The sequence below is a fragment of the Rhipicephalus sanguineus genome, chromosome 11 (assembly GCF_013339695.2).
Source record: "Rhipicephalus sanguineus isolate Rsan-2018 chromosome 11, BIME_Rsan_1.4, whole genome shotgun sequence".
Taxonomy (NCBI): Eukaryota; Metazoa; Arthropoda; class Arachnida; order Ixodida; family Ixodidae; genus Rhipicephalus; species Rhipicephalus sanguineus.
In genome coordinates, this window is record NC_051186.1 from 78,617,233 (window position 1) to 78,638,339 (window position 21,107).

Genomic DNA, 21,107 nt, shown 5'->3' on the forward strand with positions numbered 1-21,107 from the left:
GTTTGTGCAGCAACGTCAGACGATTTCATCTATGCTGAGATAGCTGCCATGTTGAACATTTTTACAGCGTTTCTTTAGAGTGCGCAATTGAAAAAGTATACGTGCCGTAAGTTTGGTGAAAAACGGTATTATATAAATAAATATATATATATATATATATATATATATATATATATATATATATATATATATATATATATATATATATATATATATATATATATATATATATATATATATATATATATATATGGAACCATGGAATCAAACCTGCAACCCCTCGCTCCGCGGCGCGTTAATCAACTCCGCCACACAGTATGTATTCTCCGGCATACTAACGGCGAGCTATTCATATACACCATATACCGCTGGTGGTACGCAGGTCTTTCAGGTGCTTCAGCGTGGGAGAGCCTTGCCCACTGTCACCCTCGATATGGCGCAAAGGGCCAGAGGGCGCGCTTTAAACGTGGTCGCCCTGCTCGTCTTTCGCCGAAGTTGGGATATGCGCGCCACCGGCCTTGTACTTTGACCTACAGGGCGTGTTCGCTCGTGCTCTCGCGCTTATCTCTTGAGGAGGGGAGCTCTGTACGTGATGTGCTTTCACTGCAGTTTGCGTTGAAGCCTTAGAGCACCCGAAGGTCACTTCTGTCGCTGCAGCGGCCACGTTTGCGAAAAAAGCGACCTGCTATAACCTTTCTTCATATGACATTCCAACATATCGCTATCGCGTTCATTGCGTGGTCCTTGCGGCGAAACCGACTTTTTTCTTTGTTTCGCCAGGTTATTGCTGATGACAAGCGCTCCCTATGATATGTTTGTCATTAGCCTTTGCCTCAACTATGCTAATATTCATGCATTTTCGTTTAGTGGTTCCTCCTACCTAGCAGTTTTGACTTTCAATATCCCCGAATAGGTATTTTTAATTTACCTGTGCTTTATCTACCGTCCTACACAAATAAACGACTGACTGAATGAATAAATGAATAAATGACACAGTTGCATTTTTGCATTAGAAGGTTGAAAATTTTTCTTGGGGGCAGATATGTATTATTGTATTGTTACTTCACGATAACCAGCACCTTTTATCAACGAATTTGAAGCTCGAAAATATAGTTTGAATTTTTGCACATAAGTAGATCCGTTTCCGTCGCTCACGATTTCATAAATGGCCGTGCTAGCACGAATAGATCTCTTTTGGGAGGCTGTGCAGTCACTTCTTTATCAGAAGGAAAGAAAAAAAAAGCAAGTATGAGTTTCTTATCTATTTTATTACAGCCGTTTTATCGCATGCCCTCTTGCTCACAAAGCACAAAGCTTCGCCCAAAGAGCTTGCGCAATGACACTGTGTAAATATAAATAAAGCCACCGTTGTTGCTGGCATGAGTGGCCGGTTGTGTAACTGCCATTTCTCTCACTCCAACACGGTGGACTTCGTCGCCAGCTTATCTTTTCTTGGCAACCAGAGGGAGACGAACATTGTGAAAGAAACACGCCTCGCTGGTTGGATTTTACCTGTATTCAAGACCATATGTCGGCAAACTCACTCATGAGTCGACTCACTCAGGCTCACTCAGACTCAAAGCGGGACGTGAGTCTGAGACTGAGCGAGTTCGGGTGAGTTTGAGTCCGAGTGAGTCCGGCTGAGGCAAAGTTTAGTGCGTCTGAGTTCGAGTGAGTCCGGTTGAGGAAAATATTCGTGAGCCTGAGTCCGAGTGAGCGCTAAGCACAAGATATATTTCTTGAGTTAGTCTGAGTTAGCTCCACCTTCTATTGCCGACCTATTTTTCTTTCTACTCATCTTCAGCATTACTATCGGACTTATATCGGCTTATGTTTATGCTCAAGTTCATTCACACTTATCAACGCACGAGCGTTCACACGCCACCTCAATACTTGTTGATCAGAGGCATGAATTGATGGGTGGGGGTGGTGGGTGCCATGACCACCCCCCGCCAAACTCTTTCACGGGATGTTCTTGATAAAATGTGTTATTTGAGTCGTGTATTTCATAAAAGTGTCGTTACTGGATTGAAACTACTGATAACACGTATTTGAAGGTACAAGATCAAAAGGCGTATCGTAGAGCTACGACTATGTGAGATATTGGCGTTAAAGAGCGAGAATTGGCACCATGATCGAGAAAGCTAATTTTGCGCTAACGGACTCATGCGTCGACTCCCTCAGACTCACTCAGACTCAGGTCAAGCTGTGAGTCTGAGTCTGAGTGAGTCCGGCTGAGTAAATGTTGGTGAGTCTGAGTCCGGTTGAGAAAAAGTTTAGTGAGTCTGAGTTCGAGTAAGTCCGGTTAAGGAAAATTCTGGTGAGTCTGAGTCCGAGTGAGCCTTCAGAGCAAAATATATTTCTTGAGTGAGTCTCAATTTGTTTGCCGACCTATGGAATGTCAAGCTCCGTGCAATATTCATTCATCATCGCGTGGACTAAAGTGACACGCCTCCGTAGAATGACGTGTCTTCATTGTCGCTTCTTTCATCATTGGTTTTGTGGTTATTGCTTATGTTGTTTTTTGTGTTGTGAAGCAGGACTCTGATATGATGATGCGCTAGCGGCGTTGAATAGCTTGGCATGTACGTGCGGTTAAAAAACAGTAAAACATCTCGCAATACGGCTTTGTTTTCCCTGCTGCTTGTCGCCAACCATTCTTTCATTGCACGAATCCATCGGATTTTGCCCACATTGTCGTTTTCCTCGCGACATAAGCGCAGCTCTCTGATTTCAGCGCCAGAACCCACACTAAATCTGAATTTAGACTTGTAGACATGGCCCGCTGAACATTGGTCGTATGTTGTGAATTTCCATACTCTCTAGAGTGCAACTCACAGAACGCTTCAGTACCATCAGGAAATTATGTTTGCTGACTTTAATAAAACTGCGTTATTTATTAAAGCTGAGGATGTAAACATTTTAGGCGAGCTTAATGCTAACCTAAATGTCTCGAATGGCGCTAGCCCCTAGAGTTTGGCGCGTATACGAGGAGAGTGTTCATATGAGGAGGAGTATATGAGGAGAGTGCGAAGTGCCCATTACCACGGAGCCGGCGCGAGACGGAGCAAGAGGTTGGCGAGGCGCAAGATAGCCATACGCTTAGGCACTGCGTACCCATTAAACGTCGATTTATTATGGTAACTTAGGGCGAACCAATATGTTCGTTTGTGAAGTATCGATGCGCACCTATCATCACTCAATTATTTTTCATGAGCTATCCGAGCAGTTCATTGACATTTCTCTCTCCTAAACTTGGGCTACTGAATGATATGTGTAATATTCATCCTTTAACACCTCTTTTTTATGTTTTGTTTTCTTTCGGGGTTTTTGGAGAGAGAGTGAGAGAGAGATAAACATTTTAATGAAAAGATGGAGATGTTTGCCTGGCTGTTCGCCTGACATGCTACTCCAGGTGCTGGGTGACGATTATGATATATACAGTGATAAACGCATAACACATACAGCCACACAAGTTTACAAAGTTTCGTTCAGGCTCGTGGCCCGCAAGAATATATGCACGATCCCACTCGGTGCGCACCCATCGCCATTTAATTTATTTTTGTACATTAACCGGGCTGTTTATCGGCACTTCTGTGTAGTAAACTTATGTTTCTATACCCTAGCTAAAATATGCAACCCTTAACGTCTTCTATTTTACGTTATTTATTTCCGGAGTTTTTTTTTTAATTTATAGACTAGCACACTCGTTGCACACCTATCAGCATTCAGTTAATTTTCTTTAAAGGGCCCCTCACCAGGTGACATAACGAATTTTAGTTAGACATAGGAAGTTGTTGCGAGACCAATAAAGAGCATTATGCTACAAGATTTTTTCTAATCGGTCCGTTAGAAGCTGAGAAAAAACATGGTTGATCCCTCCATCATAGGAATCGGAATAACACGAAAGTAAAAGAGTTCCCTTACAGAAGTAACTGAATGTTTACTGTACATGGATATAAGGGGAGCTTGTAAAATGTATATTGATGTCTGGCAGCTAATGGCACTGCTTAGCGTATATGCACCCACTTTGATGACTGGTGGTACATCTCCATCCCGACGACTAACGTCCATGTTAAATGATTAAACAAGCCCTTGTGGTAGCTGTAGTAGTCAGCGGTGAAAGCGTAATCAAAGAAGGAGGTGTGAATGCCAGAAGAGCGTCGCATATTGGACTCAGAACTTGGTCACCATCCCGCGGCCTGTCAAAATGTGATTGAACAGCACGGCCGGACTAGAGGGAAACGCAAAGCGCGTCGTGCCGCTCCGGTAGCCCTGCCGCGACTTTTCTCGGGGCGAGCGCGTGAGCGGGGAACGCGGTGTTACAGCCAGGTGTGGCAGGCGCGCGTCGCAGAGGTAGTTTTGGTTTGAATTAGCGTGATGCTATGAGCGAGGCCGACGCTTTTACCACGCTTTGGCCAATCGCCACCTCGCGGTGTGTTAAGGAATTGACAAAATTGAACTTCTATTGAAAACGCGCCGAATGGAACGGACGTGTAACGCGTTGCAGGTGCTAATCGCGGAGGCCATAGTAATGACGATTTACTTTACCTTACCGCTCCCAGAGCGCAACACCACCCACCGACCGGGAAAGTGGTAGATATAAAAGGCGCGTTTGTAAGGCCTCTTGAGTCTGTGACCGTGGCGCAGTGGATAGCGTGCCGGGCATCTGTTGTTGCGGGTCGAGCAGTCGTGGGTTCGATGCCCGGTGACGGAACCTTTTTTTCTTTGCCATCTATTCGTGTACCTTTTTTCGACGTCATTTCCGTGACGGAAATACGTCATTGAAGTCTTGGTGGACCCCGGCATAAAACACTTTCGTGTTAAAAACAATAATTTGTAGCGGCGCGAAACCATGATGCGAGGAGGCGAGTTTCAAACCCTTGCCGCTCGCCCCGTGTAGCCTTCGCAAGCCAAATCCCTTCCCTGCCCTCTTCGGCACGCGAGCAGGAGGATCACATAACGCATACGCATGAACACGTCATGCGCACAAAATGTCACGAGCGCATGACGTGCCCGAACCATCCCGAGCCCCCGAGACGCGAGCGGTGGTGTGGCGGCGTTCGTTGCGCTTCATCTATGCAAGTTATGCCGAATGCGCCCTCGCCGATCACTTGGCTTTCACTCTATTACTGAGCAAGAAAGCTGCAACATTTGTACGGACGCGAGACTAGCGGTGTGCCGCATGAAAATCTAGTTAGACGCGGGAGGATAAATGAGCCTAATGAGCGCTGGAACGCACTAGAAAATTAGTTTCGTTGTAAAGGGTGGCGTCTGCACGATGCGCAAAGCGCGAGAACACGAACGCGTGCGAAACAGAGGGAGATTAGACTCGAATCTCGCTGCACTTCGCAGTAAAAATTAAAAAAGAAAACGCACACATTCTGTTTGTGTGGTTTATTATTGCTCTGAAGTTTTATTCATTCATTCAAGCAACAAATTTCACAAACTACACGTCGTGTCAAATAATTATCGCAGTGTCACGTGTTACTGTTGGCGACGTCAGAGCACAGTCGTCTACGTAGAGGGGCGACGTCACAGTACTACCATCTACGTAGGGCCATTTTCTCATGTACGTCATCCCCTCATTCTCTAAAGCGCGCGCCCGCGAGGGGAAGGGCAAGCAGTGTTCACCTTGAAATTTGACCCATTTCCGCGGCGCGTAGCGTTGCAAATTTTGGCAGACGTGATCGTGAACGCCCAGTGCGTGCATTGCGCTCGTCAGCTCAAAATTGTCAAACCTGGTGAGGGGCCCTTTAAGCATCCGGGCGGTGATTTGGCTCTTCTTTGCAGGAAACGTACGCTTCTCACTCATATCCATCAAATACAACCGTTAATAGCTCTTTTTTATTTTGTTTTGTTTTTCTTTGAGCTTTTTCCTTAGAATTTAGGGACAACCGCACTCGGTGGTGGATCTGGGGTGCTCCGCAAAGAACGTAATAGGTGCTACCGCCACAATAGGCGCTTACAAGTAACTATAGCACTGCAATACACCTACGCCGCCGGCACACTGTTCGACCACTCATCTTGTGAAAGCTCGCGTGTTAGGGAGCCTGTGCCCACCGATGGCAGCGTGTGCACGCAGGCTCCTTACAGAGCTGGTCAGACGCACTCTCCAGTACATAGGAGGTTATGAGAGGTAATTGATGCACCCCTATACGTTCACAGCAGTACACAGCAGATCATAAATATTATGGCCGTTTAGCGCGAACAAATAGCGAAGGAAGGGGGGAACGGGAGCGCGAACTTTCGACTGTTTATTCGTTTTGTGTTACAACCACATATATCCGCATGGACATGCACAGTGCACACGCACAAAAAATCGAACGCGCAACACCCCATTCACAGCGTACTATCAAACAGCTTTCTTTCTGTGCGCTAGAGTAGCAGTGACGTATCGCCAATACATGAAGATCACCGGGTTTTGATGTGAAACGGCTCCAACAAAGTACGAGCCGTGGCGCCCTTAATTTTTCCCAGAATAAAAATCTTATCCAACCACCGCGGGTCTCATCTGTGTGAACTACAGTGGGCCGGCAAATGTGCTCCATCTTTACCTTCAAAGATAACTCGTGTCCCCGCACACGTTCATTAACCCATTTTTTCGTCTGGCCGACATACGCCTTGCCGCAAGTTAGTGGAATTTCATACACGACTCCGGTGGTGCATTCTATGAACGGCTTGGCGTGCTTTCATTTAGAGAAACAATTACTTGTTGTTGAGCCACCAGCTTCTTCCAAAGCGCTGGAGAACAACGTGCAGAAACATCTTACGCTGCGATACTGTAATCTTATTGCGCTCTTGTAGAAACGCTGTAATGTTGGAGTGAGAACTGGCTTGGTCTACGGGTTACCGAAATTGCACGACCTGCTCATTAAACGCTGCGCAACCTATGTTCTAGCTTTTTGCCCTTGCGACCAGATAAGCGATGGGGAGAACTTTGTCTCGTTGTGCGCGCTGTATAAAAAGGACTGAATGGTGTCTTCTCGCGGACAACAAATGAAGGGTCCGCCGCGTGAATACTTTCAAAATGCCCGGAGAGACCCAGGCTGATACAATAAGAAAAATGGGTACACAGTTGCTGTTTGCCTTCGTACAGGAGACTCGGGTGGTGAAATTTTTGTTAAAGACACTTGCTTATAGTACGGGAAATGATGAGACAATACGATTGTGGGAATTGTTGCAACTCTACCACAGCCGGCAACACAGCCACTGAAGTGCCCACCTGCTGTTTGAAGTCGATGAAGGTACAGTGCTTGCCTTCCTGCAGAAATGACCAGCCAACACGGTCGCCAAATCTTTCGGCAGCGGTGTCGACGTAAGTGCCAAGTGTATGCGGAGATAGCGGCTTCGAGCATATCTGGTTCCAGTAGCTCGAGCGCACTTTCGTCTCCGTGTTCGATGAGCTGTAAAGTGAGGCAGCGTTTCAATGAGCGTTTCATAATATGCCCAAAATTTACGTCAGTACACCAGGCTTCCTTGCACACAAAGTTAAAGCTGAAAAACTGTGCTATACCTGATCTCGGTATGACGTTACCCTGTGTCAACTTGCACGGCTATTTGCTGCTTCAGCGTTAAGATAGTGCATAGCTTAGAGTCATGACATATTTTCTCACTCGATAACAATCAAAAACAAAGGGAAAATGTCCAATGTAATCTTAAATAGGAAAAAAGTGCGGCAGATCCCACGCGCTGGAGAAATTGATGTTATGCGAGGCGACCAGTGAGGAGCTGCAGATGAGGCGTGGTTTAGCTTTGAGACAGTCGTTACGGGACGGATCGACGTCGTCCAAATTTATTCAGGGTTAGTAATTTCATTCGTATTCGTGCTACTTTTCTGGCTCAGATAAACAAATTAAGCGACGGCTGCCCATGGCCACGAGATGACTGCTTATTGAGGTGCAGATGGTTACAACGGTGCCTTTCATGCATTCCTTGACTATTGCTATCACAATGGATCCTCTCCAGCCAGACGGTGGCTACCCGAACGAAAATTCTGGTTCTTCACATTGACAGTATTCTTACAAGAAGCCCCCAAACATAGCATACGCAGCATGAATACACTGAAACCGCCAACCGGAGCCTGCCAGCGTGCTTGCATTGCCATTTTACATGCGTTTCAAGTGCCTTAATGAAATTAACATCGACTGATGTGGAGCAAGCTCAGCGGACAATGTGTTTTGTTATCGCTTGGGTGCATTTAGGGGCGTGTAACGCTTCGCTATGGCTCGAACGTGTCTGCAAGCCTTCAGCAGCGCTAATGCTTACGATATCTTGAAGCAGCGTTCGCAATGATATTAACGGGTTGTAAAGATTGATAGTGGTGGCACAACTTCATTGAAACAGGCAACGGAGGCATCTCAGTGGGCTGCCATTGCTATTCTTTGTTTCAAGTGCCCAGTAAAATCAGCACTGGATGTGGTGCGAAACAATGTGAGCTGACGACGCACTGCGTCACTAGCCCAGCTAACGACACCTCTGCACTTTTCTTATCGCCTTGCAGCGTTTATTGGCCTTTAGGGGGTGTAATACTTTAGCATGGCTCCAACATGAGTGCTTTAATTGCCATTCTAGCATGCAGGCAGCCACCATTGGTGGTCAACTTGAGGTCAGCTGCTGTTATTTCACTATAGTTCTCTTAAAGCTCGAGATTGGCGGTCTGAATGAGCATTTTTGTCCTTACTAAACTAGTGATGTTTTATGTATGTTCTCGTTTGCGTACAACTTGTCTGAGCCAGATAACCAAAATAAACTATGCAGCCAGATGAATGTGCTCTTGCATGTAGACCGCAAATGGAGTTTGTGATTTTTGCGTTGAACAATGATATTTCATTGTATGGCCCTCCAAGATCGACGCTACCTGCTTGAATGAACGTCTTGGGTCCTACAAAATTATTTTGTGCTAATAATTGTATTGTCGTTGAGATTTTACCGCATGTGAGCGTGTTCCTATGCCATCATCTAAACTGATTATGATTTGCGAGGACATTGCTTTTGAGGAACTGAGATTGCGTTAATAAGTTTGCTACCAAATTAACGACCTATTTATATGAGAGGTCACGGTATGGATGCTCGGTGATCATCCCAACCAAAACGATCTTGGCAGCCCTAATGAGAACATGTGTTTCATTAACCCTTTTCGTACCGAGCTTTCTGGCCGAAAACGATGCAAAAATACCGAGTTTTTTAATTTGCCTATTTTTATTCAACGTGTCCTCAAACTAAAAAAATATATTCAAAGGCACTTGATCCGCAAGATCAACGCGAAATATTTTTATTTTGAAAATATGCAGAGGCTTAGCTTCACTGGAAAGCACCACGGAAAGTGCACTAACCTAACCAGTCTTCGGTGCAGAAAAATGTTTGTTTGAGATTTAAAAAATAAATCGCAGGGACAAGCGAGTCCGTGAAAACAAACGTTGGACGCACCGGTGAGTATGTGCTTACGCCTAACAGCGTCCACTGCCGCTACGTCGAGGCGCAGTCGTCGTCCGAATCCGATGTTTTGGAGAAACTATGCTGCTATGTGTATTCGCCGCAATGCTCGCAGGATAACTGAAATCATCCTTTCTTTCGCATAATTTCGCCAAACAAGCGCATTCTTTTTTTCTTAAAGGGCCCCTCACCAGGTGAAATAACGAATTTTAGTTATGGGAAGTTGTTGTGGGAAGTTGTTGCGACATGGGAAGTTGTTGCGAGACCAATAAAGAGCCTTACGCTACAAGAATTTTTCTAATCGGTCCGTTAGAAGCTGAGAAAAACAATAATTTGTAGCGGCACGAAACCATGATGCGAAGAGGCGAGCTGCAAACCCTTGCCGCTCGCCCCGCGCGCCGTGTAGCCTTCGCAAGCCAAATCCCTTCCCTGCCCTCTTCGGCACGCGAGCAGGAGGATCACATAACGCATACGCATGAACACGTCATGCGCACAAAATGTCACGAGCGCATGACGTGCCCGAACCAGCCCGAGCCCCCGAGACGCGAGCGGTGTTGTGGCGGCGTTCTTTGCGCTTCATCTGTGCAAGTTATGCCGATTGCGCCCTCGCCGATCACTTGGCTTTCACTCTATTACTGAGCAAGAAAGCTGCAACATTTGTACGGACGCGAGACTAGCGGTGTGCCGCATAAGGAAGGAAACAGAAAAAGGAGAAGGCAGGGAGGTTAACCAGAAACACTTCCGGTTGGCTACCCTACACTGGGGGGTCGGGGAAGGGGAATAGAAAGACGAGAAATAGAAGGTAGGAAAGAGAAAAAAAACATCCAATTAAACGCGGGAGGATAAATGAGTCTAAGAGCGCTGGAATGCACTATAAAATTAGTCTCGTTGTAAAGGGTGGCGTCTGCACGATGCGCAAAGCGCGAGAACACGAACGCGTGTGAAACAGAGGAAGATTAGTCTCGAATTTCGCTGCAATTCGCAGTAAAAATTAAAGAAGAAAATGCACACATTCTGTTTGTGTGTTTTATTATTGCTCTGAAGTTTTATTCATCTATTCAAGCAACAAATTTCACAAACTACACGTCGTGTCAAATAATTATCGCAGTGTCACGTGTTACTGTTGGCGACGTCAGAGCACAGTCGTCTACGTAGAGGAGCGACGTCACAGTACTACCATCTACGTAGGGCCATTTTCTCATGTACGTCATGCCCTCATTCTCTGGGCGCGCGGCCGCGAGAGGAAGGGCAAGAAGCGTTCAGCTTGAAATTTGACCCATTTACGCGGCGCGTAGCGTTGCAAATTTTGGCAGACGTGATCGTGAACGCCCAGTGCGTGCATTGCGCTCGTCAGCTCAAAATTCTCAAACTTGGTGAGGGGCCCTTTAACGAAGCTGTTTCCAGTGCGCGCGCGCCGCTCGCGCACAGGAAGACGCCATTTTCTAATTCTGGTTACCAGAATCAAGTCCTTTCTAAAAAAAAATGGATTGTTTGAGCGCGTTAAAAAATTTTTTTTAAATGCGAAGCATTTCTTAGCGAACTTCTGCGACTTTGAGCGTATCTATCTATCTATCTATCTATCTATCTATCTATCTATCTATCTATCTATCTATCTATCTATCTATCTATCTATCTATCTATCTATCTATCTATCTATCTATCTATCTATCTATCTATCTATCTATCTATCTATCTATCTATCCGCCTACGACTTTGTGCTCTCCTGGTCGCTTGGTTAATCGAATGTGCACCAAAATTGGTATGGCATAATATGACTGTATGACAAACATAAATGACAAGTCATAGCATGAAAATCATGACACGCATGTCATGTACAGCATGACTTACGTGTCACGCTCATGGGGCGCTGGCGGCCGTTTCGCTAGCTTTATATACACCACAATTCGTATCTTGTGACGTGACTGTGTAACGAACATAAAGAACACGAGTTAACATGAAAATCATGACACGCATGTCATGTACAGCATGACTTATGTGCCACGCACATGGGGCGCTGGCGGCCGTTTCGCTAGCTTGACCTACCCCGAAATTGGTCTTGCGCGACGTGACTGTGTGACAAACATAAAAACACGAGTTAACATGAAAATCATGACACGCATGTCATGTACAGCATGACTTACGTGCCACGCTCATGGGGCACTGGCGGCCGTTTCGCTAGCTTTATATACACCACAATTCGTATCTTGTGACGTGACTGTGTAACGAACATAAAGAACACGAGTTAACATGAAAATCATCACACGCATGTCATGTACAGCATGACTTATGTGCCACACACATGGTGCGCTGGCGGCCGGATCGCTAGCTTTATATAAACAAAAATAAACAAAAATTGGGATCTGGCGACGTGACTGTGTGACGAACATAAATAACAGGAGTTATTATGAAAATCGTGACACGCATGTCATGTACAGCATGACTTACGTGCCACGCTCATGGTGCGCTGGCGGCCGTTTCGCTAGCTTTATATACACCAAAATTGGTATCTTGCGACGTGACTGTGTGACGAATATAAATAACAGGAGTTAACATGAAAATCATGACACGCATGTCATGTACAGCATGATTTACGTGCCACGCTCATGGTGCGCTGGCGGCCGTTTCGCTAGCTTTATATAAACAAAAATTGGTATCTGGCGACGTGACTGCGTGACGAACATAAATAACAGGAGTTATTATGAAAATCCTGACACGCATGTCATGTACAACATGACTTACGTGCCACGCTCATGGTGCGCTGGCGGCCGTTTCGCTAGCTTTATATACACCAAAATTAGTATCTTGCGACGTGACTGTGTGACGAATATAAATAACAGGAGTTAACATGAAAATCATGACACGCATGTCATGTACAGCATGATTTACGTGCCACGCTCATGGTGCGCTGGCGGCCGTTTCGCTAGCTTTATATAAACAAAAATTGGTATCTGGCGACGTGACTGCGTGACGAACATAAATAACACGAGTTAACATGAAAGTCATGACACACATGTCATGTACAGCATGACTTACGTGCCACAATCATGGTGCGCTGGCGGCCGTTCCTCTAATTTGATCGACCCCGAAGTTGGTATTGCGCCACGTTACTGTGTGACGAACATAAATAACAGGAGTTAACATGAAAACCATGACACGCATTTTCCTCAATGACATACAAGACGATGTATGCAGCTCTTTGCTTGCTGCTTCGCATTACATCGATTCCCACAATGCGTGGGATCTGCCGGCTTTTTTGCTGCGTCATCTGTTGAAGCCAAAGAGAACGCAGAAGCCAAAGAGAACACAGCTTAACTGCGGCGCCCCCAAATGCTTGTTTCAGGGTGGACGAGCCCAACTGGTCTTCGGCAGTCAAAGAGTTAGCAAAAAGCCGTTATGCTTCGTCGAGGGGCTCAATGCCGGGCAGCTCGCACTTCACTAGCTTTCTGCAGTTCATCTTCATCCAGTTGGATGGCGACGGGCAGGATTTGTTCGCTCCAAGACAATCAAATATATACTTTGCCTGTGCAGGTACGCTACGTCCAGAAAGCTTTTCCTCCAGTCTTATGCCGTCACGTGCTTAATTTTGTCCCTCAACATTTCTTCGACCGTGGACAGCTTCAAGCCTGAGGCAAGAGTTTTGTACGTTTCCTGCCTCTTCTTCCCTCCTCAGGTTTGTAGTGGTTTCGATAAATGCATGGCTACAGTTAGTTCTTAAGAAATCGCAACTGATTTATTTCCAGCTCACCCGCCGCGGCAGCTTAGAAGGTGAGTGGTTTTAAGTATAAGAAACGAGTAGTAGATGTTGCGTGTGCCTGTAAGCCAGCACAGAAGCCACGTGGCACTGTTCTTTGAATCGCCGTGGCAGATAAACAGGTAAAGTGCCGCGCTGCGAAGCTCGTGAAAGCCGACTGGATCCCCGGCTACGAAGGCTGAATTTCGATGGAGGCTAAGCACGAGAACAGCCGTGTACTTATATTTAGGTTCACCTCAAAAGAATCCCGGGTGGTTGGCTCCCTAACCCGACAGTCTGGGACCGTCAATGTCGCACCGTAGCGGTCGACACACCGTGCTGTATAGAAGACGTGGCGTAATTTTTCTCACGCGATCAGGTATGTACCGTGATGTTGTCATTATGAAAGCTCGACTAAATCAATCTTCAAAATGTATTGTGAAAACCAGAAAGTATACGCATTTTAAAGCACGAGAACATTTTTTGCGCGGGACTATTTCTCCAGTCGCAGAGGCAGCCGGCTAATGCCCTTCCTTGATCTGGGCGGGGCTGTCCGGCCTTGTTCAGTTGTGTCCGACTTTAGTAAAAGTGGTTACGTCAAGGAAAACCACTCAAAATTATAATTTTAAATCTAATGCGCTATTAATTTGAACACGCAAGAATAACACTGAGCTTGTGCCAATTCAGCTAATTAAAAAAGCAGGTGCTTTTCAACGCAGAAATTTGGCCTAGATGGTGGGCGTGAAACTTGTGCATCTTAGCAAGCGCAACAAACGAACACAGAAGAAAAAGACATGTTAACGGGCGCTAGCGCCCGTCCTGTTTACATGTTCTTCTGTGTTTGTTCCGTTGCGCTTGCTAAGATGCACAATTTTAACGTAGACTCAGAGCTATAGGAGCAGTAAAGAACACTGCGAATATACTTAAGAGCAGGGGCCGGCAACCTGCGGCCCGCGGGGCAGTATTATGTGGCCCTCGGCATGTCCGTAGGACCTTTCCCATTCCCTTGTGACTTCTTATCTGAATGCCGACATAACACTTTTGAGCTCAGCGAGGGTTTCCCCTTGTTACTTATCTTTGTAAATTGGTAAACAGTGGATGGGTACTCGAGCCGACGTTTCGACAAGTGGACTTGTCTTCTTCAAGGCTGAAACTAATTTCAGTTCCAGCCTTGAAGGAAATCAGTTCCAGCTGTGAAGAAGATAAGTACACCCACTGTTTACCAATTTTTTTCATCGCAAGTTTCCATCTTCACCTTCCTGCCGTTTTTTTATGTTTGTAAATTGCAACTTTGTGACACGCTTGCTGAAAATTAACATAAGTTCTATATTTCTATACCACTATTTTTACAGTTTTGTCAATACACCGAAATTTTCCTCTTTGCCTGCAAATCCAGGAGTTGCGTCAACGCACGTATGTTGCATGGCAGAAGCTCAGAATATCACCAGGCGTCATACCATGTGAATTGCTTAAAGGGGTACTGACACAAAAATTTTGGCCTCGCGTTTTTTTTTTTGCTGCAATGTGTTTCTGGGGGCCTGTTAGTCATAACACGACACATCGTTTGCTGCAGCGCGCGACAGATAATTAATTAGTCCCCTCATTACCGACCAGTGTCAGTTTCGGTTTCAAGAACGACAAGCCTCCGGGTGCAACTATCACCACCTAGCGGGCGCAGTGCTCGACCACGTCAGCACACAGAACTGTGACGCACTTCCGCGCAGTTCGCGAGCAGCCGCCGAGAAGTAGGCTGCTGGAGCGAACGCGGCAAAAAAAACATGGCTGACTATGACGTCATCATAACTTCTTGCAGCGTGGTCACGTGAGGGAAGTAGGGGGTCCCTAAGGGTTCCCTTTGAGGGTGTCAGTAGCGCGAGGATGTCGGTCGCTCACGCAAACTTCAAAATTAATTTAAAATAACTTCCAAGCTATATTCGCTGTTGGTATTTTGCAGATGATATACGCATGTTCATCAGAATCGATCCCGCAGGCTATCTCGGCCGCGAAATATTGTGTCAGTACCCCTTTAAGCAGTGAGTGGTTTAAAGCTGCCCACCCCTTACGAAGGGCTTATTCTTAATTCGTCGGGATCATCATCACGAGCCACAGCATCAACAAAGTGTGCATCTGCGTGGCAGCGTAGACGCGCGTATTAATTCCCTTGCAGACGCGTAGTGACTACTTCGCTGCTTCGCATAATGATGAATTATGGCGCAGTGGGCACTTCTCGAAAGTAATTGCAATAAGAACAAGCCGAGAAGCAAAGAATGGCAAGCGAATAAGGCGCCCGATAAAGCTATCGCTTTCCACTCTTGAAGCCGAAGCTTAAACGTCCTCCAAGTTTTCTTAAATTGATAAGTAGAAGAAATAGTCAATTTTCTAGACACACGCGGGAATTTACATTTTGGCTGTTTATTTACATCTTTTGTTGTGCAAGTCTGCTTCAAGAAACTTGAACCAAGGCTTTAAAAAGAAAAAAAAGTTGGTTGAACTCAGCTGGGCGAATCCAACGTCGTATTATCCACCGTCATGTGACGCGGCTGAAGATATGTTTATACCGAGCTTATTTAGTTAATTACTAAGATAAATTACTAGAAAAATTAATGTTCATTTGAGGGCCAAGAATGGTTCGTTACGTTGCAGAGGGGATTAAAAAAAAAACAGGTCTATCCACTTTTTCGTGGCAACGCACCTAATGGGTAGCAATATTTTTCCGCGTTTACAGAAATCCCACGATACATGAAACAAAACCACGCAACTTCATTAGCGCAATATCGTGTTGCAGCGATTTCAACCACGCTTCCAACGAAAGAACATTGAGCGCGGTATTCGGTTACGAAGGATATGGCGACTCTTGTATCATCCACGTGCCGCCCTGGAGGGTGCTCGAACAATAGGCAGTTTTAGAACAGCGTATGCAAAGACAGCGTTTGTTGCGAACGCCCGGCATTTCCGTCACGTAACGGGGGCCGTCCGCAAGAAGATAGCGTATGACGCATGCGCATTGACAACAAACGCTAACGCAGAGCTTTGCCTACCATGCTCTAAAACTGCCCACTATGAAGCGAGTGCGTGAGGCCGCGCCGATTCACTTCGCCACGTTCCGTGCGCACGGTTCTTTCTATGTAAGCACTACTGAGAGCTTTGCCGCACGATGGTGTATGAGCGAGATTTCGTGGTTTTATTTCATATTTCGCGGGATTTCTTTTTACACCGAGAAAGATCGCCACACAGCATGTACTGTACATTGTCACTGCAGATTGAATCGGTAGTTTCTGAATCCCCTCGACAACGTAACAAAGCACTGTTGGCCCTCAAGTGCTTCTTAAAAATTTCGCATAATTAAGCTAAGGTAATTAACTTATTCAGCGGAGTATTAAAATTATGCTCTAAGAAGCGCCACATAGTTTTCCCCAAGTATTTCAGTTTTTCTATTTTCAGTTGCAGTGTAAGCAGAACAAAGCGATTTGTATAATGCGAGAGAGTGTCAAGATTTATGTTGTATGGCATTTTTGAAATTCTGCTAACTTTAAATGAAGCCCCCGTTGGCAAATTACCAATGTTTTCCTTTGGGAAGTGCTATTTGACATCGACCAGCCGGCTTCGCTAATGTTATTTCCATCATCTTCATTGGTTTAGATGCCTTCATATCGCGAGACGTTTATTGTGATAATGGGCCCGGTATTATTAAAATTGCTGAAATCCGACGAAGGTCTTGCTGCACTTAACCTTACCTTCACCTATGAAGAGATGGTATGTGCATTGGCACGTCTATTTCTTCCCATGATGTCATCTCTAACGTAATTGTCAACGGCACTCACCTGCTAAGCGGTCGACACAGGCAGAGTCCTCGGCGCTGTGCTGTTTTCAGTAGCGTCAATGGAAAACGGCGCATCGCTGGGATGGGAAGCACCATTGCTCGCCGTGGTCTTTGAACTCCCTGTCTGACACAAACACTAACTGTCAAATTCTTATGGATGGCAATGACGGTGTCACGAACCTATAGGAAACTCCTAAACAATGCCCACGGCAGGGTGTGCAGGTGCACTCTTGTGAAGCTTTGGACACACGCTTGTGACAAACACACGTGAGCGCTGGCAGTTTGGTGAGTTCGAATCAATTCCGCAACACGAACTGCCGCACGCTGCCGACGCAGTTCGTTCGAATGCTGGAGTCAGTCTCGGCACATTCCGTCGCTGCGCGAACCGTTGACGGCAAGAAAGTGAGATTGTGGGCGGTGGTCTTCGCGGGGGCTGTCGTGTAAACGCCGATAGCCGCTGATATCACGTGGCCGGGAGAGCAGTCGGAGTACGCGGGCTTGGACTGCGGCCAAGGTTCACCGAAAGGCAGTCGCTGACTCATGAATGATGCTTTGTCGAGTGACACTGGGGTTGAGCGGCGTACGAACTGCCGCAGCTCCGATGAACGTGGAAGCAAATATGCTACAGTCCTTCTGTGGGTCTGTAGTCCGTACCTCTTTTATTATATTAAAAGAAATTTGCTGTTACTTCATTGTATACGACTGACAAGCAGATCAATGAACGTCCGTGTTAGGCGGCTCGAGTGACAGCGAAGACCTCGACAGTCCGTCTCGAACTCGTTGAGCTGACAGTTTGTTAATTACGAAGAGTTGTCTCTGTGGTGCCGAAAAATGCGCGGTTAGCCTGCGTGTCATTAGTTTTTTTTCTTTCTCGATCGTTAAACAGTGCAAATGCTGAAAGAGGGTGTGTATGGAGGTTGTTAAAGGGGTACTGACACAAAAATTTTGGCCTCGCGTTTTTTTGCTACAATGTGTTGCTGGGGGCTCGTTAATCATAACACGGCGCATCGTTTGCTGCGGCGCGCGATAGATAAGTAATTACACGCTCCTCATTACCGACCAGTGTCAGTTTCGGTATCAGAAACGACAAGCCTCTGGGTGCAACTATCACCACAATGCGGGTGCAGCGCTCGATCCATCACGTCAGCACACAGAACTGTGACGCACTTCCGCGCGGTTCGCGAGCAGCCGCCGAGAAGTAGGCTGCTGGAGCGAATCCAACAGCGCGTAATTTCCACAAATTACGCGCTGGAGCGAACTCGGCAAAAAACATGGCGGCTATGACGTCATCATAACTTATTGCATCGTGGTCACGTGAAGGAAGTAGGGAGTCCCCAAGGGTCCCCTTTTAGGGTGTCAGTAGCGCGAGGATGTTGATCGCTCACGCAAATGTCAAAATTCATTTCAAATAACTTCCAACCTATATTCGCTGTTGGTATATTGCAGATGGTATACGCATGTTCACCGGAATCGACCCCGCAGGCTATCTCGGCCGCGAAATATTGTGTCAGTACCCCTTTAAAAATAAGTGACAGAACGTTGGGTTGAAAGTGATACTTTCCCTTTAAAAGTGACGCCCTAGCCAACTTGCGAAGAAATAGCTCCTTGCGCATGCTATTGTCCATGCCTACTCTTTTACTTCACAAATAACCTTCCAGCATGAGCTCGTTTGCATTTTCTAAATGGGCTGACAGTGGTTCAGGGGCCAAATGTGGAAATCTTCGCCTTCGTGAGTTCATTTCGCGGTTGACTACCGTCTTTCGTGAAAGATGTACCAATTTTTTTTTTCTTTTTACAATTTACGCGCTAAAAAACACTACACTGTTGCGGATACGGACTCGAACGCATGTGCTCGCTAAGAGGTAGCTGCCTTTTTTAATATTTGAAAAATGTGAAACACTACGTGTCATCGTTGCTCGCTAGACGCGTACCTGTGCAAGCAGTGATTTAGATCTTTTTTTCATGAATGCTACGTTCTTCATTAAAAACTGGCACTTCGTATCTGCGAGACTACCGACAATCTTTCAGGAAAGTTTTCAAGCTGACCCATATTCATTGAAAGTTTCTACGTTATAGAATTACTGGAGAGGGAACGTTTAGTAATGAGGAAACAGCGGGATTTCTTCACACGGCGACAAAAACCGAAGAGCACGGCATGGATAAGCGTTGACTTTCAACTGAAACTTCACCGCTTCCTTATTAATATGCATAACCAATGCAACAAAGTTTGACGTTACTAAGGAATTACTAGGGCAATGCTGATGCTGAGTATCTCATAAACAAGCCACTAAGAAACGAAATAGTTTAGTAAATATTGTCCGTGCCTACTTTACTAACAGAATACTCAGACATTTACCATTAGACAGGTTTACAAACGACTCTATGGTAGGTGCCATTTCTCGCCCCACTCAGTTGCAGGGACCTCGCGATGTCCCTGGCTTCGCGAGGCACATCAATCCGCCTTTGACATCTTCCCGTGCGGCTTTCTGCCGTTGTAGTAGGGCTTTGGTAGGAGCCGGGACAACCGGTATCGCCAGGACGAAAGCCTCCGCGATGAAGAGACGCCTCGCGACATTTTGTGTAAAGCGAAGGACGCATGCGCAAAGTCATCGTGAAAAGGCGGACTGGGAAGTGTCACTCTTGCTCGTTTAGGATTTGCGTTTTTTAGAGGTGCCCTACAGTGAGTGCCCTTGTAAGAGAATCAAACACGATGGAAGTCCAGGGGAATGCGGAGGCATGGACTGATCAGAAATCGTTGAACAGATAGTGTACCTGGGTCCCACGTTTCGACAAGTGGACCTGCCTTCGTCAAGTCAGCAAGTGTCTTCCTCAGCAGCGTGTTCATGCACACCTGGCTCACTTTCCTTCATTTCAAAAGTTTCGAAGAGCAAGCTTGAGTAGAAAGAAGAGAGAAGAAAGAAGGAAAGAGAAAAAGAAACAAAAGAAGAAAGAAGGAAAGGGAGTATGAAGCTATTGAGGATAGAGAGGTTGGCACGACTGATGACGGGTCAGTGTTGGAGTACAGTAATCAGTGGCGCAGGCAGGGGGTGATTAGGGAAATCCGAGCTCCGACCGAAAGTGTTACATTTCGTATGTGTGCATACATACCAGCACACGTAAACACACACACGAACGAACATAAATGGGTTCAGAAGACCCCCTTGCGCGGCGCGGGTGGCAGCATGTTTCCGAAGCGCTTTTAGTGATTTTAAGTTAATTATTGCGATTACTTCTTGGTTATTCCTGTTAATTACATTATTTTAGACCTTGCTCGTTTATCCTAACCCGGATTTGAGAATTGCGCTAGTCTTGTTTTATACCTGCAGTGACCACCCATTTTGAGCGTGCTCACGCCACATGAAATCTACGGATGGACTACAAGCCGGGCCTCCTAAAGGGGTATTCACACGAGGGAGAAATCCGCGGGGGACACGGGGGGATGGCGGATCACGTGACCACGACGTCACGGATTAGTGAGTGGGCGCGACCCCTCCCCCCCACCCTCAACCCCCGCTTCTCGTCGGAGGACACGGGGACCTTTTCCCCGACAGGACAAACGATCCCCCGTCGGTGGGGGATATAACGAAATTTCGGGCTCTTGTTTGGCCAGGTTTTTGCCCTTGCTCCTGCAGAGAGCGGCAATGGGTGTTCAGTGGCTGGTCGTCTGCAGCTCGTCGTCAGCAGCTGGTGAAACCGGCGGTACAAGCCATCGGAGTAGTCTGGTAACACTGGTCTCCTCTCCGTTCGCCTCGTCCGCGTGAGTGTGGGATATTTGTGGCGAGATGACGTCACTAAGCTCCGCCTTTATCCCCCGAGGATTTGTCCCCCGTGTGAATACCGCTTAAAGTGGCGCGCACATGAAATTTCTGGCTACGCCCGAACAAAAAGGGGAGGGTGCATGAAGGGTTCTGGCCTTGACAGGAGGCAAAAAAAGAGGTACATGTGTAGTCTAGCATCCCACTAGACTATACATGCTGTTTAGGTGAATAAACGTTAGCATAGATCTGGCGACAGTGACTGCTAAATTTGGAACCCAGATAAGATAAAGTTTTATAAGTAGTTTATCACTCTTTTAAAAGATTTACAAGTTGTTTGGACAGAGATCCCACTACTCGATCTTAA

General features: G+C 46.3%; 1 protein-coding gene across 3 annotated transcripts in view; it reads right to left on the reverse strand.

Annotated features, from left to right (window-relative positions):
- Positions 1–17,331, reverse strand: part of LOC119374780 (medium-chain acyl-CoA ligase ACSF2, mitochondrial) — an 86,729-nt gene extending 69,398 nt beyond the window's left edge. The window contains exons 1-2 of one of the 3 annotated variants that reach the window (XM_049411285.1): positions 16,987–17,331; positions 7,226–7,406 (exon numbers count right to left, since the gene is read on the reverse strand). In XM_049411285.1, the coding sequence (XP_049267242.1) occupies positions 7,226–7,406; positions 16,987–17,081 (276 nt within the window). In that variant the 5' untranslated portion in view covers positions 17,082–17,331. The remainder of the gene's footprint in view (positions 1–7,225; positions 7,407–16,986) is intronic. The other 2 variants (XM_037644963.2, XM_049411284.1) reach the window with 2 other exon arrangements.
- Between the last annotated feature and the right edge of the window lie 3,776 nt (positions 17,332–21,107).